This window comes from Hemitrygon akajei, chromosome 5 (genome assembly GCF_048418815.1).
Source record: "Hemitrygon akajei chromosome 5, sHemAka1.3, whole genome shotgun sequence".
Classification (NCBI taxonomy): Eukaryota; Metazoa; Chordata; class Chondrichthyes; order Myliobatiformes; family Dasyatidae; genus Hemitrygon; species Hemitrygon akajei.
In genome coordinates, this window is record NC_133128.1 from 117203637 (window position 1) to 117227239 (window position 23603).

Below are 23603 nucleotides of genomic sequence, written 5' to 3' on the forward strand. Positions count from 1 at the left end.
CCGACCCATGTACCCAAAGACCTGCAGGACTGTAAGTTTGTGTTTGTACGAAGGGGCGGACACCAGGCACCACTACAGCGGCCGTACGAGGGGCCGTTCAAGGTGATCAACAACAACGGGTCCACGTACGTTCTGGACATTGGGGGGAAAGAGGAGGTTTTCACGGTGGACCGACTCAAACCAGCCCATGTGGACTTGGCGCAGCCGGTCAAGGTTCAGACACCTCCCAAACAGAGGCTGATCCAGACTGTGGACATTGGGTGGTGTATTGCCGGTTCTGGGGGGGGGGTTATGTGGCGACCCACTTTCTGCACAGGTGAACCGGCTCACAAATAGCCAGCGCGCGGGGAGAGACTTTGGTAATGCACCTCTGACGTCATTTCCGCCCGGAGAGGGCGGGCGCTAGGGATTAAATACCAGCGCCGCGAAGTTTGAATAAACTAATCTCGAAACGACTTACCTACTGAGTGTCGTCTCTAGCTCTGTATGTAGTACATCGCTACAGTACATTTATATAATGTATATAAAAATGAGACAATGTTTCTCTGAACCAGGGTGCAATGCACAGTAGTACACATAACAGATGTTGCAAATGTTAACTTATGAAGATAAGGATAAAATCTACAGATGAGTCATACATAAATAACAAACTTAAGTGCATAAATTAAATATGAGGTATGAAACAGATTAACCAGTGACAATGTGGCAGGGAGTTCAGAAGCCTAATCATAGCCTGAGTGAAGAAACTATTTTCCATCCTGACCATTCTTGTTTTTATGCACTGGAGTCTCCTGCCTGATGGTAGAAAATCAAAGAGGATGCTGGATGGACGAGTGGGAACCTTAGACATCTATCAGAAGCGCTGCGTGCGCAGGGTCCTTAGTATTACTCTGATGGGTGGTGGGGAGACCCCTATGATCCTCTCAGCTGTTCTCACAGTCCTTTGTAGGGACTTCCAATCCGATATTCGGCTGCTCTCATACCAGATGGAGATGCAACTTGTCTGGACACTCTCAATGGTGCTCCTGTAAAATGCAGTTAAGATGGGGGGGAGTGGGAGGGGGAGCCTTGCTTGCCTCAGTCTTCACATTAAATACAAAAAAGACCACACCCCACAGGACACTTTGTTCAGAGAGGTGATATTAAGGGACCAGGTGAAGTCATTCATGATGTGAACTCCCAGAAACTTGGTGGATTTAACACCTTAACATTTTCTATGGAGGAGCCATGTATTTGCAGAAGGAGAATAGTTCATCTGCACTTCCTGAAGTCCACAATGATTTCCTTGGTCTTCTCCACATTTAGGCTTAGGTGGTTGTTCTCGTACAAATCCACCAGCCACTCCACTTCCTCTCTGTACTTTTTCTCAACGTCATTTTCGAAGAGGCCAGCCACTATTGTGTCATCCACAAACCTGATGACTCAGTTTTGAGCTGAATCCTAATGACACAGTCATGCATCAGCAGCGGGCTGAGCACCCAGCTCTCAGGAACGCCAGTGCTCAGTGTAATGGGACTAGAGATCTTGCTGCCCACCTTGACTGACTGTGGCCTTACTGTTAGGAAATCCAGGTGCAGAGGGAAGTGATGAGACCCAGCAAAGATAGTTTTGCCACCAGATTCTAGGCTATGATGGTATTAAACGCTGAACTGAAGTCTATAAGCAGCAGTCTGGCATATGAGACCCGATTTTCCAGGTTGGACAGGACAGGGGCTATTGCACCATCAGTGGGTCATTTAGAGTGATAAGTGAACTGGAAAGGGTCTAATGTAGCCAGGAGAAAGGCTTTAATGTTCTCAAAGCATTTCATAATAGTGATACTAATACCACCAGATGATGGCAGGTTACTGTCACCTACTTTGGCATTGGAATGATTGTTGCTGTTTTGAAACCAGAGGGGACAATGGATTGTTACAGAGAGATGTTGAATTTATCCGTCAGCACCTCCATCAGCTGGCTGCATAGTCTTTCAGAAGCCGACCTGGTTCATATCGGGCCCTGCAGCTTTGTGTGGGTTGATTCTGGCTCGGGGTCTTCCTCACCTCAGCTTCAGCCAGACAGAGTGTCTGCTCCCCTAGGGTGAGGGGTGCCTTTCTCGTCAGCACTATGTTCTTTGCATCAAACTGGGCGTAGAAGACATTCTGCCTCTCGGAGTGAAGCATCCTGGTCACTGGCATGCGGGGTAGACTTGGTAATCTGTAATCCTCTGAGTTCCCTGCCACATGCGCCTCGTATCCCTGGTATCGCAGAAGTGCCTGTAAATTTGCTGAGAATGCTCTCAGTTCAGCTTCCTGATAGAGCAGGAAAGCACAGTTCTTGCTTCTCGGAGAGCTGTCACATCCCCCGATATAAAGGCAGTGTCACGATCCCTCAGCCGTGCATGGACCTCTGTGGTAAGCCATGGCTTCTGATTTGCACTCACCTGGATGTGTTTTGTGATGGTAACATCGTCAGTAAACTTCTCTGTAGCTGGTCACAGAATCCACGTATTCCTCAATGTTAACATGGTTGCCATAGGTAACAGCCTCCCTGAACATTCTCCAGTTCGTGTTATCAAAGCAGTCCTGCAGGCCAGAGATTCCACCCTCAGGCCAGGTTTTCTTCACCTTTAGCACTGATGTGACTCATTTGATCACTGCACCAGATCATTCCAACAGTTCAAAAGCTCAACTTGCAAAGGAAAGTTACAGGTTGTGGATTGCAGCGATTGTAGCCTCTTGTACTGTTCCTCTAAGTCTCTGCTGAATACCTGTTGACAGACAAGGAAGATGCAGTTGTACTGAGGTCATCTTAGTGAAACCCATGCATTTGCCTCATCTGATAAGATTCTGCATTTACTTTGTTCCCTGGAGCGAAAGGAGATTAAAGATGAACAGTGAGCTGTATTTGTCACGTATATTGAAACATGCAGTGAGATGTGCCATTTGTGTCAGTAATCAACACAGTCTGAGGATTGCTGGCTGGGGAGGGTGGGTGGCAGGCCACAAGTGTTGCCATGCTTTGTACACCAACGAGGCATGTCCCCAACTTTTTAACCCTAACCCAGGAGGAAACCCACGTGGTCACGGGGAGAAAGTACAAACTGGAGTGCAAAGTGGTAATTTCAGACCAAACTTGAATCACTGAAGGATGCTCAAAGCAGTGGCAGAACTGGAAAGTTATTACCCCATACAAAGTGAAACCAAGCGATATAGATGAGAAGAAGGCTTTGCTCCCAGATGAGCTCAATTCCTTTAAGGCTTGCTTAAAGAACTCACACACCCCGAAAACCCTGTGATTTCAGTCTCTAAGATCATTCTTCAGATGGGTGAACCCACGGAAAGCCTCCAGCCCAGAACGGGTACCTGTCAGAGTACTAAAGACCAGTGCTGATCAACTGGATTGTTCACTGGTGTCCTAAACCTCTTGCTTTGGCAATCTGAGATACCCATCTGCTTCAAGCAGGCTTCAGTTATACTGCTGCTGATGAAAATCGTGGTAACCTGCCTCAATGACAATTGTCCAATAGCACTGTGATGAAGTGTTTTCAGAGGTTGGTGATGAAACATATCAATTCCTGCCTGAGAAGTGACCTGGATCCACTCCAGTTTGTCTACTGTCACAAAAGCTCCATAGCAGATGCTATATTAAATGCTCAGCATTAAATACAATCCCCTCAAAACTAATCAATAAGCTTCAATATCTAGGCCTCAGTACCTCCTTGTGTAACTGGTTCCTTGATCTCCCCACTTGCAGACCCCAGTCAGTTTGGATTGGCACAACATCTCCACAATCTCCATCAGCACAGGTTGTGTGCTTAGCCCCTGCTCTACTCACTAATGCCATATTTAAGTTTGTTGATGACACTACTATCATTGGCTGAATCAAAGATGGCGATGAATCACATATCGGAGGGAGATTTAAAATCTGGCAGAGTGGTGCCATAACACCAACCTCTCACTCGATGTCAGCAAGACCAAGGAGATGATTTTCTTCACGAGAAGGAAACTGGAGATCCAAAAGCCAGTCTTCATTGGGGGATCGGAGGTGGAGAAGGTCAGCAATTTAAAATTCCTCAGTGTTATCATTTCAGAGGATCTGTTCTGGGTCCAACACCTAAGTGGCATTACAGAGAAAGTACGGCAGTTCCTCGACTTTCTTAGAAGTTTGCACAGATTTGGCATGTCATCTAAAATTCTGACAAACTTTTATAGGTGTGTGGTGGTGGAGAGTATACTTGACTGGTTGTATCACAGCCTGATACGGAAGCACCAGTACCTTTATATGGAAAAGTTTACAAAAGAGCAGTGGATATAGCAGAGTCCACTATGGTAAAGCCCTCCCCACCATTGAGCTCATCCACACAGAGCACTGTCACAGCACTCATCATCGAGGACCCCAGCATCCAAGCCATGCTCTCTCCTTGTTGCTGCCCTCAGGGAGAAGGTACAGCAGACTCACTTCCAAGGACTCTTCATCTCATATTCTCAATATTTATTGCCTATTTATTTTTTATTGTTACTATTTCTCTTTTATTTGTAGTTTCTAGTATTTTGCACATTTGTTGTTTGTCCTGTTGGGGTGTGGTCTTGTATTTAATGTGAATGCCTGCAAGAAAATGATTCTCGGGGTTGTATATGGTGACATGTACATTAATAATAAATTTGCTTTTCAACCTTGAACTTTGAACTTTACAGGCACTGGTGGGAATTGCACCCCAATCTTACAGCTGATGCTGAAAAGTGATAGGGTATTCATTATGCTGCTGTGCAGAGAGAGGTATACATATTTAGATGGATGTAGATAGGGTAAATGCAAACAGCTTTTTTCTGCTGAGGTTGGCTGAGACTAGAACTAGAGGTAATGGGTTAAGGGTGAAACGTGAAATATTTAAGGGGAGCATGAGGGAAACTTCATGACAAGGTGCTGAGAGTGTGGAGCAAATTGCCAGTGGAAGTGGGGGAATGTGGGTTCAATAGCAACATTTAAGTTAAATTTGGACAGGTACAGAGAGTTACGGTCTAGGTGCAGGTCAGTGGGACTAGGCAGATTAGTAGTTTGGTACAGATTTGATGAGCAGATGTTTTTGTGCTGTAGTTCTATAACTCGATTCTTGTTCACATTCACCCACTACCTGTGATCGAAAAGATGAGGGAGACTCCAAGTGAAACATGAACCTGATGAGATCTTGCAAACCTTGAAACCATCTTGCTTGTTTATTAAATCATGGCTAATCCACAACTCACTTGCTTTTAACACTCTGGCCCATCTCTTGATCTTTGCCTTGGAGGGTACTTAACAATTTGGTGGTTTTCTTCTCTCCCCCCCCCCCCCCCCCCCCCCGGTGGATGCCCAAAACCAAAGGCAGTTACTTCATATAGAATGTAAGGTGGCATGGTACCTCAGCATTCAGCCTAACGCTTTACAGATCCAGCGACTGGAAGATCAGGGGGCAATTTCTCCTCCTATCGGTAATGAGTTTTTCTGTTTTCCCTGTGACCACGTGGGTTTTACTTGTGTGCCCTTATTTCAACCCCGCCCCCTCCCCACACACATTCCAACGACATATAGGTTAGAAATGGGCATGCTGTGTTGGTACCAGAAGTGTGGTGACATTTGCAAGCTGCCCTCAGCACATCATCAGCACATTTCCCTGTATGGTTTCAATGTACATGTGACAAAGCTAATTTTTAATTTGTTACTGATTCCATAACTTTCTTTTGGTACCCTTGCCTATCTCTTGATCTTTCTCTTGGAGGCCACAAACAAATCTGGTGGCTTTGTTTCCCATCCTCCTCCCTCCCCAATGTTATTACACCTAGGGGTGTTGGAGTTCAGTTCCAGTGCTGTCTGTAAGAAGTTTCTATGTTCTTCCATTGATCACTTGGGTTTCCTCCAGGTGCTCTGCTTTCTGTTCACAGTCCAAAAATGTACTGGTAAGTAGGTTTATTGAGCATTGTAACTAGTCCTGTGATTAGTTTAGGTTTAACTCGGTGGGTTACTGGGCAGCGTGGCTCCGTGATCTGGAAAGGCTGTGTACAGCTGAAATATTCTTTCTGCACTTTCCTATTCCAGATCAGTTGAGCTAAAGATCAACATTCCATCAGACTTCCTAATACATCCGTATGTATCTATTATCTTTTAGTGGTTAGCTCTGTCCCACAACCTTTGGCCCCTCATTGTTTCGGAACCATTCCAAACCGACTGTGATTCAGTTTGGGTCCCTTATACTTTTCCCACATTGTACTCTCACCCACCACTTTGCTTCCTGTCAATCCCTTTCTATTCTCTGGTAGTTTGGCCAGCTGTGGTGTTGGATTTCAGTTTATTTTCCCATTTCCCAGATTCTCATAGTCAAAGATCAATACAGCACGGATACACACCCTTCAGCCCAACCAGGCCATGCCAACCATGGTGCAAACACAGGTATTCCCAATTCCCTGCATTTGGCCCATATCTTTCTAAGCCTCACTTCTCCATGTATTTCTTCAAAGCTTCTTCATTGATACTGTTATACCTGCCTCAGCCTCTTCCTCTGGCAGCGTGTTCCATATATTCACCACCCTGTGTGTGGAAATGTCTCCCATGTCCTTTTTAAAATCTTTCTCCTCTTACCTTAAGTATATGCACCCTAATTTTGGACTCTCCTACACTGGGACAAAGACTGTTAGCATCCAGCTTATCAATGCCTCTCATAGATAGGTGAATGGGGCGTCACGGTGACATAGCAACTCAGCACAATTACAGCTTAGGCATCAAAATTCAGAGTTCATTTCCAGTGTCCTCTGTAAGAAGTTTGTACGTTCCTCCTGTGAGCACGTGGGTTTCTTGGGTTTCTTCCAGGAGCTCCAGTTTCCTCCCGCAGTGCATGATGACAATGATGACGTTGTCTCAGGCCTGAGGGGCCAGTGTCGGGCATTTTCATGCCCTACAAGACACGGAACGAAAGACTGTGTGGCACGCCACTCCTCACCCAGACATTTTCACAGTATTTTCTTTATTTTACGAGGTCAAGTTGCGAGCTCAACACTCAACCTGGCATGGATGGAAAGCGTACTCGGGAATGGCCCGACTGGATTTGAACCCTGGAACCTACGTTTCAGAGTCTGGCGCTGATGTCACTGTGCCACCAGCCAGCCAAAGATGCACTATTTGCATTGGTCATTGTACATTTTCCTGTGATTAGGCTAGGGTTAAATAAGTGGGTTCGGTGTTCAGTGCGGAAAGGCCTGTTCCTTGCTATATTTCTAAATAAATTTATTTCTTTAGTTGGTTCATTTTTAAACATTGCCCCCTCGTTATCCTACACTCCAAAGAATAAATGCCCAGCTTGGCCAATCTCCCTATTTGAGACGACTCTGAGCACCAGTGTACGGGGTTTAAATCTGCTGCTGCCTGTAAGAAGTTTGGATGTTTTCCCCGTGACTGTGAGCTTTCTTCAGTTGCTTCAGTTTCCTCCTACATTCCAAAGATGTATGGGTTAGTAGGTTAATTGGTCAGATGGGTGTGTGCTGTATCTCTAGACAGATAGATGGAGGGATGAATAGATGGACACAGGCTCTGTACCCTGTAGTCCTGCCAACATCCTGTCATTCCATCATGGTTGATTTATTATCCTTCTCAAGCCCATTATCCTGCCTTCTGTACCTTTTGATGCCCTAATTAATCAGGAACCTATCAACCTCCATCTTAAATTTACTCAAATGAACTGGGCTGCTCATCTGTCTTTGGCAATAAATTCCACAGATTTACCAGCGTCTGACTAAAGAAATTCTTCCTCATCTCGGTTCTAGATGGATGTCCCTCAACTCTGAGGCTGTGCCCTCTGGTCCTAGACACACCCGCTATAGGAAACATCCTCTCCAGATTCACTCTGTTTACGCTTCTCAATATTCCATAGGTTTCAATGAGATCCCCACCCCCTTCCAGCGAGTACAGGCCCAGAGCCATCAAATACTTCTCATAGGTTAACCTTTTCATTCCTGAGATCATTCTAGTGAGCCTCCTCTGGACCCTCTCCAATGCCAGCACATCCTTTCTTGGATATGGGGCCTAAAACTGCTCCCAATACTCCAAGTGTGGCCTCACCAGTGGCTTAGAGAGCTTCAGCATCATATCTTTCCTTTTGTATATTAATCCTTTCTAAGTGAATGTTAGCATTGCATTTGCCTTCCTTACCATCAACCCAATCTGCAAATAAGCTTTTAGGGAATCCTGCACAAGGACTATCAAGTCCTTTGCACCTCTGACTTAGGAATTAAATCACCATTTAGAAAATAGTCCACACCTTTATTCTTCTGGCAAAGTGCATGACCATGCTCTTCCCTACACTTTTTTTCCCATCTGCCACTTACTTGCCCATTCACCTAATCTGTCTTGACTCCTGCAATACTACGTGCCCCTGCACCTATCCTCATATCGCCTGCAAACCTGGCCACAAAACTGTCAATTCCTTCAGCCAAATCATTGACATATAACGTGAAAAGAAGCGATCCCAAAACTGAACCTATGGCACACCACAGGTGGCAGCCAACCAGAAAAGGACCCTTCTATTCCCATTCTTTGCCTTCTGCCAGTCAGGCAATCTTTAAACTGTGCTAGTACATTTCCTGTAATATAATAGGCTCTTAACTTGTTAAGCAGCACCTTATCAGAGATCTTCTGAAAATCCAAGTAAACAATATCATTTGACTCACCTTTGTCTATCCTGCCTTTTATTTCCTCAAGGAATTCCAATAGATTTGTCAGGCAAGATTTCCCCTGAAGGAAACCATGCTAACTTTGGCCTGTTTTGTCATGTGCCTCCAACTACCTCACTATAATACTGATACATCCAGTTTTAGCTTCTGCTTCTCAAACTACAGAGTGAATTCTATCATATTATTATCACTACTTCCTTAGGGTTCCTTTGCCTTAAGCTCCCTAATCAGATTTGGTTCATTACACAACACCCAATCCAGAATTACCGTTCCCTTGGGCTCAACCGTGAACTGCTCAGAAAGCCATCTTGTGGGCATTCTAGAAATTCCCTCTCTTGGGATCCAACACCAACCTTATTTTCCCAATCTATCTGCATATTGAAATCCGCTGTGATTATCGCAACATTCCTTTTATTTAATGCCTTTTATATCTCCCATTGTAATTTGTAGCCCACATCCTGTCCGCTGTTTGAAGGCCTATATATAACTCCCATCAGGGTCTTTATACCAGATAGATAGATAGATACTTTATTCATCCCCATGGGGAAATTCAACATTTTTTTCCAATGTCTCATACACTTGTTGTAGCAAAACTAATAACATACAATACTTAACTCAGTGAAACATATGATATGCATCTAAATCACTATCTCAAAAAGCATTAAAAATAGCTTTTAAAAAGTTCTTAAGTCCTGGCGGTTGAATTGTAAAGCCTAATGGCATTGGGGAGTATTGACCTCTTCATCCTGTCTGAGGAGCATTGCATCGACAGTAACCTGTCGCTGAAACTGCTTCTCTGTCTCTGGATGGTGCTATGTAGAGGATGTTCAGAGTTTTCCGTAATTGACCGTAGCCTACTCAGCGCCCTTCGCTCAGCTACCGATGTTAAACTCTCCAGTACTTTGCCCATGACAGAGCCCGCCTTCCTTACCAGCTTATTAAGACGTGAGGCGTCCCTCTTCTTAATGCTTCCTCCCCAACACGCCACCACAAAGAAGAGGGCGCTCTCCACAACTGACCTATAGAACATCTTCAGCATCTCACTACAGACATTGAATGACGCCAACCTTCTAAGGAAGTACAGTCGACTCTGTGCCTTCCTGCACAAGGCATCTGTGTTGGCAGTCCAGTCTAGCTTCTCGTCTAACTGTACTCCCAGATACTTGTAGGTCTTAACCTGCTCCACACATTCTCCATTAATGATCACTGGCTCCATATGAGGCCTAGATCTCCTAAAGTCCACCACCATCTCCTTGGTCTTGGTGATATTGAGACGCAGGTAGTTTGAGTTGCACCATATCACATTACATCACCATTACAGTTTCTTAACTTTACCCACTAGGGTTCTACATCCTTCATTCCTGTGTCACCTCTCTGAGGATTTGATTTAATTTTTCACTAACCGAGCCACCAGTCCCTCTCTGCCTACATGCCTGTCCTTTCGATACAGTTTGTATCCTTGAACGTTAAGCTCCCAGCTATGATCTTCTGTCAACCATGACTCAGAGAAGCACACAGCATCATACCTGACAATCTCTAACTGAGTTACACGATCGTCTACCTTATTCTGTATACTGCGTGCATTCAAATATGACATCTTCAATGCTGTATTCATCGCTCTTTTTAAATTTTGGCTCTTGTTACACTTTAACTCATCCCACTGACTGCTAATTTGCCCTATCATCTGCTTGCCCTTCCTCGCAGTCTCACTACCCGCTACGTCAAGTTGTATACCAAATGCTCCTCTAACTTTCATTTTTGTTTTAACTCTGACAGGGAGGCATCAGTGGTTGTCAGTGCTTCGGGGGACCGGACAGCGAAAGTGTTTTACCTCCAGCGGCCGGATCGGTAGATGGGCTTCCTTGCTTTTAAGCTCCATCTCAGAGTCGACTTTTGCACACCTAACGGCCTGAAATGTGACAAAGGGCACTATCTTTTCTGACTGACTTTTATAAAAGGAAAAATAAAACCTTTTGTGCTTTTAATTTCCAAAAGGAAGACGGCATGACAGAAACCAGGTTTGGCGAGCAGCTGAGGGTTACTGGTGTGCAAGTTTGTTTTGTACCTTTGAGGCTGGGGTTCCCAACACTGCTTGATGTTTACAAATTTAAAGGGACAATTACTGCCACTTAACTTGCATTGTAGTTGACCATATTTGTTACAAATCTACATTTACTACAAATTACGTTCTACAATGCTATGCCAAACAGAGATATTTAGAGTGACTAACACAATCATTAATACAAACTTAATGAAAATATTCCCCATCCCATCAAGTGTGGCATTTATCCCCTGCAGCACCCATCAGTCCCAGAATGCATCCATGCTACCTAGACACTGTGTGATCCCTCTCCCTGGTTACCTGGGCACAGACATATGCCTGTGCCATTGCCAACAGTCCTCCTAGGTGGAACCCTCTACTACCCACTTCCAGGACCCACCAATAGGTATCCTTACATGGACATCCAGGCCCTCTTCATACTAGATGATCGCATATAAATAGCTTGGGCCTAAAATCCAATCAGAAGCTGAGAAGTGGCCCCCCTCAGGTATGTGAATAGGAGCTGCAACCCACATACTCCATGTACATGTGGTACACAGTCTCTTCCACAGAAGTGACCTGCAGCTGGAAGATCCATGTACAAACTAATGAATTTGTTACAGGGCACCACTCTTCCACCACAGGTCCCTGATGTATGTGGGAAGGAGACTCATAAAGGGACTTCCACTGGGGAATGTTTGATAAGGCAGCATGCAGAGAGCTTGGCTCCATATCTCACCTGTGCTGTTGGCATGGGTCCATTGGGTCACAAGGGCCTGTTATCTTGCTGTATCTCTAAATAAAGTCAGTATTTTATGAGTGATTTAGTCAAGTTATAACAAGATGCATTCATCTGTAACACTATCAAGAAGATTCTATAGTTGCTTTGATCAGTAAAGGTCCGGTGATCTGTGATACAACCATGTTGAAATCCCAAAGCTTCAGCAGCCTCTGGACCAGTCCTTCCTTTAAACTTGCCTGGTTCAGATTCAGCTTCATAGAACCTCTGGACCAGTCCTTCCTTTAAACTTGCCTGGTTCAGATTCAGCTTCATAGAACTTCACAGCAAAGTAGAATCTTTTTGGCCCCACACTGTTAGGCTGAGTTTTTAACCTACTCTAACATTAACCTAACTCTTCTGCATAGCTCTCCATTTTTCTATCATCCATAAGTCTGTCTTAAGAATCTCTTAAACGTCCCTAATGTATCTGCCTCTACCATAACCCCTGGCAGAGTGTTCCACGTACCCAGAACTTTATGCAAAAAACCCCACTTACTTCTGATATCCCCTTTGTACTTTTCCTCCATTCACCTTAAAATTATGCCCCCTTATTATTGGCTACTTCTATCCTGGGAGGAAATGTCTCTGGCTGCCCATTTGATCTATGTCTCTTGTACAGAGATTCATCTTCTGTCACATGTACATTTAGACATACGGTGAAATGTGTTTGCATTGACAACCAACACACCCAGGGATGTACTGGGGGCGGCCCGCATATTCTGGCACCAACAGTGGCAGTTTTCTCTTAGAACTTATTGTGTTCATTGGAAAATTGGTTATTGAATTGTGTAACATCTTAAAAACAAAATGAAGTAAACGTGTATCGGAGTGCTATTTGGAATAACATTGTCCTTCATAAATCAAAGGCTTGAGTACAAAGCTGGGATGGGGGTGGGGGGGGCATTTCCCTTCACTCAGAGGGTGGTGAGAGTGTGAAATGAGCTGTCAGCGGAAGTGGTGTATTACCACAAGGCAGCAGAGGTTTAGAATTTTTCTTTCAGATGAGCTGCCAACCATGGCTGACAAGCCCCATCTTCCTGAAGTGATTGGTTTTAAGATGCCAGTAACCTGCCTTGGCCCCATCTCCTGTCAGTAGAAATAGTTTCACCAGGCTTAGTAGCTAAGCCAAATGCAAAGGGCAGGAGCTGGACTTGGTTGTCAGAGGCTACTTGGGAGCCATTGGGAGCATTTAATAGATAGTGGGAGCTTACCCCCAATGCCGCATCTCCCCCGAATTATCCTCTCACTCCTCACTTCCCTCTGGTTCCCTTTCTCCCATGCCTGCCTGTCCTCTTCTATCAGGTTCTTCCTTCTTCAGCCCTTCCCCTCTTCCACCTATTACATCCCATCTTCTTACTTCATAACCCCTCCCAAACAATCAACCTCCCCCCTCACCTGCCAGCTTGTACTGCTCCCCTCCCCCCCCCCCACCTTATTATGGCTTCTTCCTGCATCCTTTCCATGCCTGATGAAGGGTCTCCACCAGAAATTTCGAATGTTTATTTCCCTAGTAAATGATCTGCTGAGCTCCTCCAGCATTTTGAGTTTTGTTTAAGTTCGAAATGGTGGTCTGTTGAATTCAGTGATGACAGATTTGAAACCTGTGTGCGAGAGTGGAAAAGCCGTTTCACTGGTGCAGTTTCACTCTCACCTTGGTAGTCCATGTCCAGTGGGACGAGTAGTCATCCCGACTTGCTTGGTTGCAGTGGATGACCATGTCATGCCCTTTGCTCTCCATGAAGCTTTGCAGCATCACCTTCCTGGCTGTTGGATCTCACCCGCCCAGTCCATCAGAGCTGACTTCACATGTTAAGACAAGCATGACCCTGTCTCACTGGGATATGAGGACAGCTGGCTATCCTCACCTGGTTCAGCCTGCCTGTCGAAGCAGTATACAGTACTGGGTTGTGGCCGCTGTCACTGGCAAACAGCTACTTGGAGCCACAGGTGAGAGCTGAGTGTCCAGTGGAGCTCAAAGGTGAGTGAGCTGCCCCAGAACCCCAGAAGTACATGCGGTGAATTTATGGGAATTCTTCACCCTAGGGTTGTAAGGGCTGGATCATTTCAGTTTCAGTTTATTGTCATTTAGAAACCACAAATGCAATGCAGTTAAAAAAAAATGAGAAATGAGAATGTGAGTATTTAGAGGTAAAGTGTCTAAATCTGTGAATTATCAGGCCTTTGAGGGCTGTGGGGAATGGGCACAGGAGACGTGATCTGATTCAGATCAATCATGCCAGAGAAGGCTCAGAAGTGGAATTGGTTTTTCATTGTCACGTAAAGTATAGAACATCACAGCACAGTACCGGCTTTTCAGCCCACAATGTTGTACTGACTTTTTTGAGATCAATTAACACTCCTTACATAGCCCTCTATTTTGCTATCATCCACATGGCTAAGAGTCTCTTTAATGCCCCTAATGTATCTGTCTCTACCACTACCCCGGCAGCATGTTTCATGTAATCACCACTCGGTGTGGGGGGAAATTTACCTCTGACATCCCCCTCCCATCAATCACCTCACCATTTTGGCTAACACAAGAGGGCACAGTTTTTAGGTGCAGAGGAGATGTCGGGTAAGTTTTTTACACAGAGAGTGGTGAATGTGTGGAATGGGCTGCTGGTGGCGGAGGCAGATACGATGGGATCTTTTAAGACAGGTACATGGAAATAGAGGGCAATGGCTAACCCTTGGTAATTTCTAAAGTGCGTGCATGTTGGGCACAGCATTGTGGGTCAAAGGGCCTGTAATGTGCTGTAGGTGTTTCTATCTTGTACACCTCTTATCAAGTCACCTCTCATCCTCCACTCCAAAGTGAAAAGCCCTAGCTCGCTCAACCTAATGCTCATAAGTCACACCCTCTAATCCAGACAACGCTCTGATTTAGAGAGCATGTATCAAATATAGTGAAAAACTTGTCTTGCAAACTTGGTACAGATCAATTCATTACATGGTGCATTGAGATAGTACAAAGGAAAACAATATGCACTCAGGCACTCTGTTGGTTGGGGTCGACCATGGATGTTAGGTCCTAGCGGCCAAAGTTGATATACAAGTCAGGGCAGTAGGATATCAAGAGCAAGCAGTTACCCAAGCAGCAGGCTCCCCCTCTCCACGCAGCGATGAATCCAAAGCAACAACAGAGACAGATACAGTTTAGTACCAGCAGTGTCACAGGAGTTACGGAAGATCATAAGACAAATGAGCAGAATTAGGCCACGTGGGCCATCAAGTCTCTTCAGCCATTCCATTATGGCTGATTCATTATCCCTCTCAGCCTTGTTCTCCTGCTGTCTCCCCACAACCTGTGTCACCCTGACTAATTAAGAACTTATGAACCTCTGCTTTAAGTATACCCAATGACTTTGCCTCCACAGGTGTCTGTGGCAATGAATTCCACAGAGTCACCACCCTCTGGCTGAAGAAATATCTCCTCATCTCTGTTCTAAATGGACACCCCTCTATTGGGAGAAAGTGGTCTCTAGTCCCAGATCAACCCAGTCTATCGAAGTCTTTCAACATTTGATGTTTCAATAAGATTGCCCCTCATTCTTCTAAACTGGAAAGTACCAGCCAGAGCCATCAAATTGTGCGTAATCCCTTTAATTCCCAGAATCATTCTCATGAATACTCTGGAACCTCTCCAATGCCAACAATTCTTTTTAGATAAGAGGCCCAAAACTGCTCACAGTACTCCAAGTGCAAAAGCCTTATAAAGCCTCTGAATCAAATCCTTGCTCTTTGATCCTAGCCCTCTCAAAATGAACGCTAACATTGCATTTGCCTTCATTACCACCAATTCAACCTGCAGATAACTTTGAGGGAATCAGAATCAGGTTTATTATCACCGGCATGTGACATGGAATTTGTTAACTTAGCAGCAGTTCAATGCAATACATAATCTAGCAGAGAGGGAGAAAAAATAATAATAAATTAAATAAAACATAATAATCAAGTAAATTACATATATTGAATAGATTATTAAAAAATGTGCAAAAACACAAGTAATGTAGATTTTAAAAAGTGAGGTAGTGTCCAAAGCTTCAAAGTTCATTCAGGAATCGGATGGCAGAGGGAAAGAAGCTGTTCCTGAATCGCTGAGTGTGTGCCTTCAGGCTTCTGTACCTCCTACCTGATGGTAACAGTAGGAAAGGGCATGTCCTGTGTGCTGGAGGTCTTTAATAATGGATGCTGCCTTTTTGAGACACTGCTCCCTAAAGATGTCCTGGGTACTTTGTAGGCTAGTGCCCCAGATGGAGCTGACTAGATTTACAACCTCCTGCAGCTTCTTTCAGTCCTGTGCAGTAGCCCCTCCATATCAGACAGTGATGCAGCCTGTCAGAATGCTCTCCACAGTAAAACTATAGAGGTTTTTGAGTGTATTTGTTGACATGCCAAATTGCTTCAAACTCCTAATAAAGTATAGCTGCTGTCTTGCCTTCTATATGACTACATCAATGTGTTGGGACCAGGTTAGATCCTCAGAGATCTTGACACCCAGTAACTTGAAGCTGCTCACTCTCTCCACTTCTGATCCTTCTATGAAGATTGGTATGTGTTCCTTCGTTTTACCCTTACTGAAGTCCACAGTCAGCTCTTTTACTGACGTTGAGTGCCAGGTTGTTGCTGTGGCACCATTTCACTAGCTGGCATATCTCACTCCTGTATGCCCTCTCATCATCACCTGAGATTCTACCAACAATGGTTGTATCGTCAGCAAATTTATAGATGGTATTTGAGCTATGCCTAGCCACACAGTCATGTGTATATTGAGAGTAGAGCAGTGGGCTAAGCACACACCCCTGAGGTGCACCACTGTTGATCGTCAGTGAAGAGAATATGTTATCACCAATCTGCACAGACTGTGGTCCTCCGGTTAGGAAGCCGAGGATCCAGTTACAGAGGGAGGTACAGAGGTCCAGGTTCTGCAACTTCTCAATCAGGATTAAGGGAATGGTGGTACTAAATGCTGAGCTATAGTTGAACAGCATTCTGACGTAGGTGTTTGTGTTGTCTAGGTGGTCTAAAGCCATGTGAAGAACCTTGGAGATTGTGTCTGCGATAGGCAAATTGCAGTGGGTCCAGGTCCTTGCTGAGGCAGGAGTTCAGTCTAGTCATGACCAACCTCTCAAAGCATTTCATCACTGTGGTTGTGAATGCTACTGAGCGATAGTCATTAAGGCAGCCTACATTACTCTTCTTTGGCACTGGTATAATTGTTGCCTTTTTGAAGCAAGTGGGAACTTCTGCCCATAGCAGTGAAAGGTTGAAAATGTCCTTGAATACTCCCACTAGTTGGTTGGCACAGGTTTTCAGAGCCTTACCAGGTACTCCCTCAGGACCTTCTGCCTTGCGAGGGTTCACTGTCTTTAAAGACAGCACAATGACCCCCAAGTCACTTTGCACAGAATTTTCTCCATTTGGAAAATAGTCCATACCTTTATTCCTTCAACGGAAGTGCATGACAATACACTTACTTACATTATGTTCCATCTGCCACTTCTTTGACCATTCTCCTAATTTGTCTAAACCCTTCTGTTTACTCTCTTCTTCCTCAACATTACCTGCTCCTCCACCTATCTTTGTATTGTCTGCAAACTTGGGCACAAGGCCATCAATTCTGTTATCCAAATTGTTGACATATAATGTGAAAAGAAGCGGTCCCAACACCAGTCCCTGCAGAATACCACTAGTCACTGGTAACCAACCACAATAGGCCCCTTTATTCCCACTCTGCCTCCTGCCAATCAGCCACTGCTTTATCCATGCTAATATCTTTCCTGTAGTACCATCAGTTCTTATCTTGTTAAGCAGCTTCATGTGCGGCACCTTCTTAAAGGCTTTCTGAAAATCCAAGTAAACAACATCCACTGACTTATTTTGTCTATCCTGCCTATTATTTCCTCAAAGAATTCTAACAGGTTTGTCATCAAGATTTCCCTTTAAGGAAACCATGCTGACTTTGGCCAACTTTATTATGTGCCTCCAAGTACCCTGAAACCTTATCCTTAATAATGGACTCCCAACATCTTCCCAACCACTGAGGTTAGACTAACTGATCTATAATTTCCTTTCTTCTGCCTCCCTCCCTTCTTAAAGAGTGGAGTGACATATGCAATTTTCTAATCCTCTAGAATATAGTAATCATAGGGTTGCTTTAGTGAATCCAGTTCCAGATTTTTCCTTGGGATTTATGCCTGAAGGGATCCCATGAGTGGATAGAGCCACAAGGTACTGGTGGTTTGAGATCAAAGTTTACCTTCTGATCAATGAGCTGCCGACTATGACCGATGAGCCCCATCTGCCCAGAATAAAACAATAACTATAATGTCCACGGCCAGAAAGAGGTAGATTGGGGGATCACTGATTATTCAGCGGGGTGGAAGGTGTCCTTGAGCCTGGTGGAAAGTTCTTTCAGATGTTTGTACCTTCTACCCTGCTCCTGATGTTCTTCTGTTAGTGGCTGCTAAGTTGGCCACCTGACATTGCACGTTGTTATTTGCTTCTGGTGTCCTGTGGGGCACTCACAGTCAAACTGTCCCAAAGGTGACACATGAAGAAGCAACCTGAAGAAATTTCTGAGTCTTTGGGAAATCGGCCACTTAGATATCCATAACTTTATGTGAGGTAACGTTGCAGCTATATAAAACTCTGATTAGACCACACTTGGAGTATTGTGTTCATTTCGGGTCACCTAATTATAGAAAGGGTGTGGACGCTTTAGAGAGGGTGTAGAGGAGATTTACCAAGATATTGCCTGGATTGGAGAGCATGTTTTATGCAGACAGGTTGAGTGAGCTTGGGCTTTTCTCTTCTGAGTGAAGGAGGATGAGAGGTGACTTAATAGAGGTGTACAAGTTGATGAGAAGCTTAGATTGAGTGGACAGCTAGAGACTTTTTCCCACCACAAAACTGGCTAACATAAGGGGGCATAATGTTAAGGTGTTGAAAAGAAAGAATAGGAAGAATGTCAAGATGTCTTTTTTTCACAGTGTTGGGTGCATGGAATGTGTTGCCAGGGTTGGTGGTAGAGATAGATACATTAGAAGCATTTTGATAGATATATTAGGGACATTTAAGAAACTCTTAGATGGGCCACATAGGTGATAGAAAAATGAAGGGGTATGTAGGAGGGAAGAGTTAGATTGACCTTGAGTATGTTAAAAGACCAGGACATCATTATGGACCAAAGAGCCTGTACTGATCTATGTTCCTGTGATAAATTACAAATATATATATAAAATATACAATGAGAGTAAGTTAAAATAATCTACATATATTTTCTTGGAGATGAGCACAGAAACTTTAGACAAGGGCACGTCTGGTGTCTTCCCTGAGAATGGTGAACAAGTTGTCTTGGTGCCCTGTCTGTTTGACCTTCAGTGGTCATCATGTGTGCTCTGCTTGGAGCTTCTGAAGAGTATATTATTAGAGATGATAGCGTAGCAGTTAGTACAACAGTATTACACCTCGGGGCATCGGAGTTCAGATTTCAGTTCTGGCATCCTCTGTAAGAAGTTTGTACGTCTTTCCCATGAGTGCATGGGTTTCCTCCCATATTCCAAAGATGTACAGGTTATGGGTTACTAAGTTATGGTCATGCTATGTTGGCACTGGAAACATGGTGACGATTGCTTGCAGCAGAATCCTCACTGATTTGATTTGTCACAAGTGCTGCATTTCACTGCATGTTTAGATGTTTCAATGTGCATTTGAGAAATAAAACATATCTTAATCTTTAACACATCAGGTTAGTCATTGTAAATAGTTCTGTGATTAGATTAAACAGATGGGTTGCTGGGTGACATGGCTTGTTAAGCTGAAAGGACCTGTTCTGTGTTGTATCTCCAGATAGATAATAAACAAGTCCTCATTCTGACCGGCTCAGGGTCAAGTATAACGATCACCATAAAACTTAGGAGAGGAATTAGGCCATTCAGCCCATTGGGTCTGTTTCATCACTCATTCAGAGCCAATTTACTTTCCCTCTCAATCCCATTCCCCTGCCTTCTCCCCATAACCAATAAATCGGCTGTTATCTTGAACGCTTTGTGTTTTATTTTCAGTTTGCTCCTACAACTGAGGTAGTTTACTTTGGCATCATCAGGTTTGCTGGGTTGAGGGGCCTGTACCTGTGCTGAGATGTTCAGTGTTTCTGTGTCTGGCCTGGGGACAGAGAGAATGTGGAACAGCTCTGGAGGTTGAGATTAAACCCAGGTTTCTGGAGCAGAGAGGCAATGTGTCAGGCACAGCCACAGAATAAAGATTTGTCCCATTAGAACAGAGGTGAAAAGAAATTTCAGAGGATATATCCATGGAATTCAAAAGTCAAAGTAAATTAGTTATCAAAATACATCTGTGTCACCATATATAACCCTGAGTTCAGGCATACTCAATATTAGAGTAATAACCATAATAGAATCAGTGAATGGCCATACCAAATGGGCATTCAACCAGTGTGCAAAAAACAGAAATGCAAATACAAAGAGAAAGATAAACAGTTTCTGAAATTGAGTCCATAGGTTGTGGGAACATTTCAATGATTGAGCTAGTGAAGCTGTCCCGTTTGGTTCAAGAGCCTGATAGTTGAGGGGTAATAACTATTCCTGAACCTGGTGGTGTGAGTCTTGAGGCTCCTGTACCTTCTTCCTGATGGCAGCAGTGAGAAGAGAGCATGTCCTGTGTGGTGAGAGTCCCTGATGATGGATGCTCGATTCCTGTGACAACATTTAGTTTAGATACGTTCAATACTGATCGACTGGGCTGTATCCACTACTTTTTGTAGGACTTACCATTCAAGGGCATTAGTGCTTCCATACCAGGCTGTGATGCAGCCAGTCAATACACTCTCCACCAGACATCTATAAAAGTTTGTCAAAATTTTAGATGTCATGCTGAACCTTCACAAATTCTTAAGGAAGTAAATGTGCTGCAGTGCTTTCTTCGTAATAGCATGCATGCTGGGCCTGGGACAAATCCTCCAAAATAATAACACCCAACAATTTAAAGTTGCCGACCCTCTCCATCTCTGATCCCCCGATGAGCTTGTGAGCTGTGGTTTCCTCCCCCTGAGGTCAGTAATCAATTCCTCGGTCCTGCTGACATTGAGAAAGAGGTTGTTGCTTTGGCACCACCGCTCAGCCAGATTTACAATCTCCCTGATTCGTCTCCACCTTTGATTCTGGCTATGACAGTGGCCTCATCAGCAAACCTGAATATGGCATCGGAGCTGTGTTTAGCCTCACGGTGACGTGTGTAAAATGAGTGGAGCAGGGGGCTAAGCACACAGCCCTGTGATGACCTCTGCTGATGGAGACTCTGGAGGAGACAGTCAGAACTGACTGAAATTCTTTGCCACAGATGGCTACGGAGGCCAAGTCATTGGGTATATTTAAAGAGAAGGTTGTTAGGTTCTTGATTAGTAAAGGCGTCAAAGGTTAGGGGAGAAGGCAGGAGAATGGGATTGAGGGGGATAATAAATGAGACATGCTGGCCTGCTGCATTCCACCAGCATTTTGCGTGTGTTGCATGATGGAAAGCTTGAGCAGATTCCGGGGGCTGAATAACTTAATTCTATTTAATTTAACTTAGAGATACAGCACGGCAACAGGCCCATCTGGACCAGCAAAACCATGCTGCCCAGTTACACTCATGTGACCTATAAGAGCAGAATCAGGCCATTTGGCCCATCGAGTGTGTGTCACCAGTCCATCATGGCTGATTTATTAACCCTCTCAACCCCATTCTGCTGCCTTCTCCCCATAACCTTTCGTGAATTTGAATCTGAGTCATGGGTTGTGACGTGCTTGGGGGTGGGCGGCTGAAATGCTGTTGCTCCTGCCTACGTCAGTCCTACCCGGATATCGTGCCGGAGCTTGTGACAGTGAGATAAACCAGATGCTGCTGCCGGCTCTGTGAGTGACTGGAGGCCGTGGGATTGTGACCAGACCAGCATCTACCTCCCCATCTGCTCCTCAGCTGCCCTATCCTGGGTCTATCAAGTCAGAACAGAATCAAAACCAGGTTTATTATCACTGACATATGTCACAAGATTTGTTGTTTTGCAGAAGCAGTACACTGCAATACATAGAACTTACTACAGTAAGAATATATAAATAAATGGTGAAAAAAAGAGTAAAATAGTGAAGTTGTGTTCATGGGTTCATTGTCCATTCAGAAATCTGATGATGGAGGGGAAGAAGCTATTCCTGAATTGTGTTTTCAGGCTCCTGTATCTCCTCCCTGATGGTAGTAATGAGAAAAGGGCATATTCTATATGGTGAGGTTCCTTCATGATTGAAGCTGCCTTCTTGAGCCATCGCCTTTAGAAGACATTCTCTATGGTGGGAAGGATTGTGCCAGTGATGGAGCTGACTGAATCACAACCCCCTGCAACAACGCCCCATCACTGATTTTTCCACCTCCCACCCCAATGCACCAAACCCCTGGCCATCTGTCACCCCCCACCCTTTCCTATAAGTCCTTTGACAAGTTTTGCAGAAGGACATTGGGCCCATTACATGCAGGATATTTGAAGCCTCCAGACCATTTCTTTTTAAGGCCCAGATGACAGTTCACATCCTTTCCTGCCTTTGGACAACGTCATTGCAATGAATGGATCTATTTCTTTTAGAAAGCAATGACCCCCCCCCCCCCCCACAGTATTGATCTGTTGTCTGTGCATGGGCTGTTATCTACGTGAGAGCATTGCTTTCTCTTTCTTGCTGCAAATGGAAATGTGGTTTTATTTAGTATACATGTGGTTGTGCTCAGACACAAATTGGTGACGAGTACGAACCTGAATGTCAGAAAATATCACTAACTGCACCAACAGTCATGGAATGAAACAGAGAGGGTTAAACTGCATGAGAAAGCGGAAGGCTGAAGGCGTAACAGTGAAAGACGTGCTGAACTTAAAGTGAAAATAACGTGGCGATGGCTTCAGTCGGGAAAGCTGATGAATTTGATAATGCTAATGAAGGCTGGTAGTCAGTTATGGAGAGGGTGGAACTGTATTGTAATGTGAACAACGTGGAGGAGCAAATGAAGGCCCCTACACTACTTAGCTGAACGTGCAATCTCTTACGCAACTTAGTAACCTCTGCAAAACCAGCAAGCAAGACGTTCGGCGAAATTGTTATAATTTTACAAACTTGCTTGAGCCCTAAACCGCTGGTTTACTAAAGGAAACGGTCAAATACATTGCAGAACTGTGCAAACTTCATCTCCTGCTTGTGTGCTTATACTTAACACATACGAAGTTGTGCACAGACACAACAGTCATCATCATAGCAACAGAATTCGGTCTACAATTCCAGTAGCAGACTCACTAAACCAGTGATGAGACAAGTAACAGCATCGTCCTTTATAAGTGATGTTGTGCTAAAAACCATGGTTTGGTATGGCAACTGCCGGTGACCACAAGGAACAGCAGAGAGCTGCAGGTTTATCTCAGCAGATCACAGGAACCAGACTCCCTCCCCCCCCCCCCCCACGCATAGCCTCTGTCTACACTTCTCGCTACCTCAGTAAAGCAGCCAACTTAATCAAATGCCCCACCCACCCTGAACATTCCCTCTTCCCCCCCACCCCCCCCATCAGGTAAAAGATATAAAAGCTGAAAGCATGTACTGTCAGGCTCAAGGACAGCTTCTACACCACTGTTATTAGACTATTGAGTGGTTCCCTACTACGATAAGATGGACTCTTGACCTCACAGTCCAGCTTTTTATGATCTTGCACGTTACTGTCTCCCTCCATTGCACTTTCTCTGAATTAGAATCTGTTTTGAAATCACCAGCATATGTTGCGAAATTTGTTAACTTTGCGGCAGCAGTACAATAAAATACATGATAATATAAGAAAAAGCTGTGATTTACAGTAAGTGTGTGTTTTATATATAATATATAAAATAGTTAAGTAGTGCAGGAACAGAAATTAAAAAAGTAGTAAGGTGGTATTCATTGGTTCAAAGTGTATTCAGAAACTGGACGGCAGAGGGGAAGAAACTGTTCCTGAATCACTGAGCGCATGCCTCCTTCTGTATAGTGGTTGTGGGAACATTTGCATGGGGCTTCTGTACCTCCTTCCTGATGGTAACGCC

General features: G+C 44.4%; 1 protein-coding gene across 1 annotated transcript in view; it reads left to right on the forward strand.

Annotated features, from left to right (window-relative positions):
• The window catches only part of aamp (angio-associated, migratory cell protein), a 59786-nt gene extending 47452 nt beyond the window's left edge, over positions 1-12334 (forward strand). Inside the window, exon 11 of the mRNA XM_073046278.1 lies at positions 10455-12334. Coding sequence (XP_072902379.1) covers positions 10455-10530 — 76 coding nt within the window. The 3' untranslated portion in view covers positions 10531-12334. The remainder of the gene's footprint in view (positions 1-10454) is intronic.
• Positions 12335-23603: the final 11269 nt, after the last annotated feature.